This window comes from Stegastes partitus, unplaced genomic scaffold, assembly GCF_000690725.1.
Source record: "Stegastes partitus isolate 25-593 unplaced genomic scaffold, Stegastes_partitus-1.0.2 Scaffold776, whole genome shotgun sequence".
NCBI classification, from domain to species: domain Eukaryota; kingdom Metazoa; phylum Chordata; class Actinopteri; family Pomacentridae; genus Stegastes; species Stegastes partitus.
Window position 1 is genome coordinate 10,099 of NW_007578507.1, and position 2,297 is coordinate 12,395.

General features: G+C 46.6%; 1 protein-coding gene and 1 long non-coding RNA gene across 2 annotated transcripts in view; both read right to left on the minus strand.

Annotated features, from left to right (window-relative positions):
* Nucleotides 1-2,297, minus strand: part of LOC103364757 (thromboxane-A synthase-like) — a 14,711-nt gene that overhangs the window by 3,235 nt on the left and 9,179 nt on the right. Inside the window, exons 7-10 of the mRNA XM_008291999.1 lie at nt 1,184-1,272; nt 945-1,093; nt 523-653; nt 12-368 (exon numbers count right to left, since the gene is read on the minus strand). Coding sequence (XP_008290221.1) covers nt 12-368; nt 523-653; nt 945-1,093; nt 1,184-1,272 — 726 coding nt within the window. The remainder of the gene's footprint in view (nt 1-11; nt 369-522; nt 654-944; nt 1,094-1,183; nt 1,273-2,297) is intronic.
* On the minus strand, nt 1,293-2,297 carry LOC103364750 (uncharacterized). The gene is made up of 3 exons (XR_520565.1): nt 2,263-2,297; nt 1,828-1,990; nt 1,293-1,569 (listed from the first exon to the last, which is right to left on the minus strand). It is a non-coding gene; the product is annotated as an uncharacterized LOC103364750 (long non-coding RNA).

The following is a 2,297-nucleotide window of genomic DNA, read 5'->3' on the forward strand; positions in this document are numbered from 1 at the left end:
GACGCACTCACATGTCTGGTGAAGAAATCATCCACCTCCTCCTGGACTCTGCGTTGACACTCAGGGTGGAGGGCCAGAAGGTAGCAGGTGAAGGCCAACGTGTTGCTGCTGGTTTCATAACCTGCCAGGAGGAAGACAAAAGCCTGACCCACAACCTCATCCTCAGTCATCTTCTTCTTCTGCGGCCGCCTGACGGGTGACTCCTGTGGGTGTGGATGGCCGCTGTCCTGATCCGAGGCCGACGCCTGTGTCCGCTGGTTCCTGTGGTCCAGCTCATCTGCATGGTTTGCTGTGTCAAAGTGCTCCAACGACACCATCTCATCGCTGGTTCGAGCATCTAAGATGAGCTGGAGGAAGTCTCTACGCCTCTACACACAGAAGATGAAAGTTAAACTAATTTACCGAACAAAATGTCAGAAAATCTATCGATGAAGGAAACACGTGTTCCAAATGGTCAAGGACAGACATGACAGTGAGAGCTCTTCTAAAGCCTAAAGACAGCCAGAAGTCTGTGAGGTCCACCTGCTCAGGAGGCTGCTCCTCTCTCTGCTTGATGATCTTCTGAATGATGTTGATGAAGAACTGATTCATCTGGTCTTGTTTTTTGTTGGGGATGAATCTCGCCAGAGGAGCCGCGATGAACGGAAAAGCAACTGGACACATAAACACACGAGTTAGTCGGAGAAACCAAAGCTGAATAAAGGGCTCTGCCTGCACAGTAATAACATGTAGGCACTTCTATGTTTTGTAAAAACAGAAGATGTTTCTATGCTTAGTTTCTTTAAAGTTTACAGTCCAATCAGGAACTAATTGGGGAGCTAAGCTACGACTGCGACATGCTCTCCCCTAAAGTTTCAGTAACGTCTGATTTATTTGCCTCATTGTCAGCTTCTAGAAATTCTTTTACATAAACTTCTCAAATACAAGTAATAATAATGACTGACTGAAGAACAATATGATGGGTCTGAGGAAAGACAGGGAGAAGAACATTTTGGCGTGGTGGACAAACGGGTCATCTGGTTTGTTCTGAGAGTCCACCTGAGTTGCAAATGCCACGCTGGCAATGACGTCCATGGTGAAGCAGCCGAGACACCTGCAAAGGAACGAACACCAACAAAAATATGAGAGAAACGACAAAGAGGTAATTCCCATACACCACCCAACTCACTGTGTCTGTGGATACCTGTGGATGTCAAAGGCCTCTCCTGACTCAGCGTGGACATTCAGGTTGTTCATCAGGGCATCAGAGGCTGTGTTGATGAGTGGAACCATCTACACCCAAACAAACAGACGCCTGCTGTAACTGATAACNTGCAGCCCTCATTGGGACCAGTCATCAATCATTAGTGCAGCAACATTATCATCCAGTTCACTAGATGGCCTTGGTAATTGAGCTGTGCAAAGAAATCAAGAGAAAAAGCCAGAAACAAGGACAAGAAGATGAATGGTGAGTTTCTAACCATCGGATGGAGAACTGGCTTCACCCTGTCCTACGTCTCTTTTTGTGATTTTTACAAATACGCCGTTTTTAGGTCCCAGAGTCCTGAATGACTGCAACTCAAGAGGAACCTGGAAGATGCAAACAGTGACCAAAGTTAGATATGATGTTCAGGACAAATGTGGAGATAGCTGAGAGATGCAAACTGAATCCTTCAATCCATAAGGACATTTTTCTAAAATATAGCAACCTCAGATGTCCAATAAACTCCACTGGTGTTAGAGTTACTATCCACCACACACTGGATTGCTGTTCAGCTCATCTAGTTATGGTAGGTCTGACTTCCAGTGAATATTGCTCTAGTTTCCTGAGCAGCTGCTCCAGCTCACCTTGGTCTCAGAGCAGGCCACGATGCTGAACCTGCCGAACAGACGCACCAGAGCCATTCTGATTTCCAGCTGGGCGAGCCTCATTCCCACACAGGTTCGGGGGCCGGCCCCAAACGGCAGGTATACGAACGGATGTCGACTGGCCTTGGCCTCTGCTGTAAACCTGGGGACCAACCACAAGTAGGATGTTAGGGAGAATTAAAAGCAGTGGGGAAAAAAAGCTCACATCCTCAGTATAAAATACTGGCTGCATACAGCTTCAAACACCCTTTAAACAGATCTCATGAATCTAGTGAGAACCAGGTGCCTAAACTGTACCGTGGCTCTAAACAGTAGATCATAGGTGGTGTTATCTTTTGATTGTAAACTCCTTCATTTGACATTATTATGCCAACGTCAGCCTTTTACAGTCCAGACTTAGAGAGAAGTGAAGACCTTTCAGGGATGAACTTCTCCGGCTCTGGCCAGTG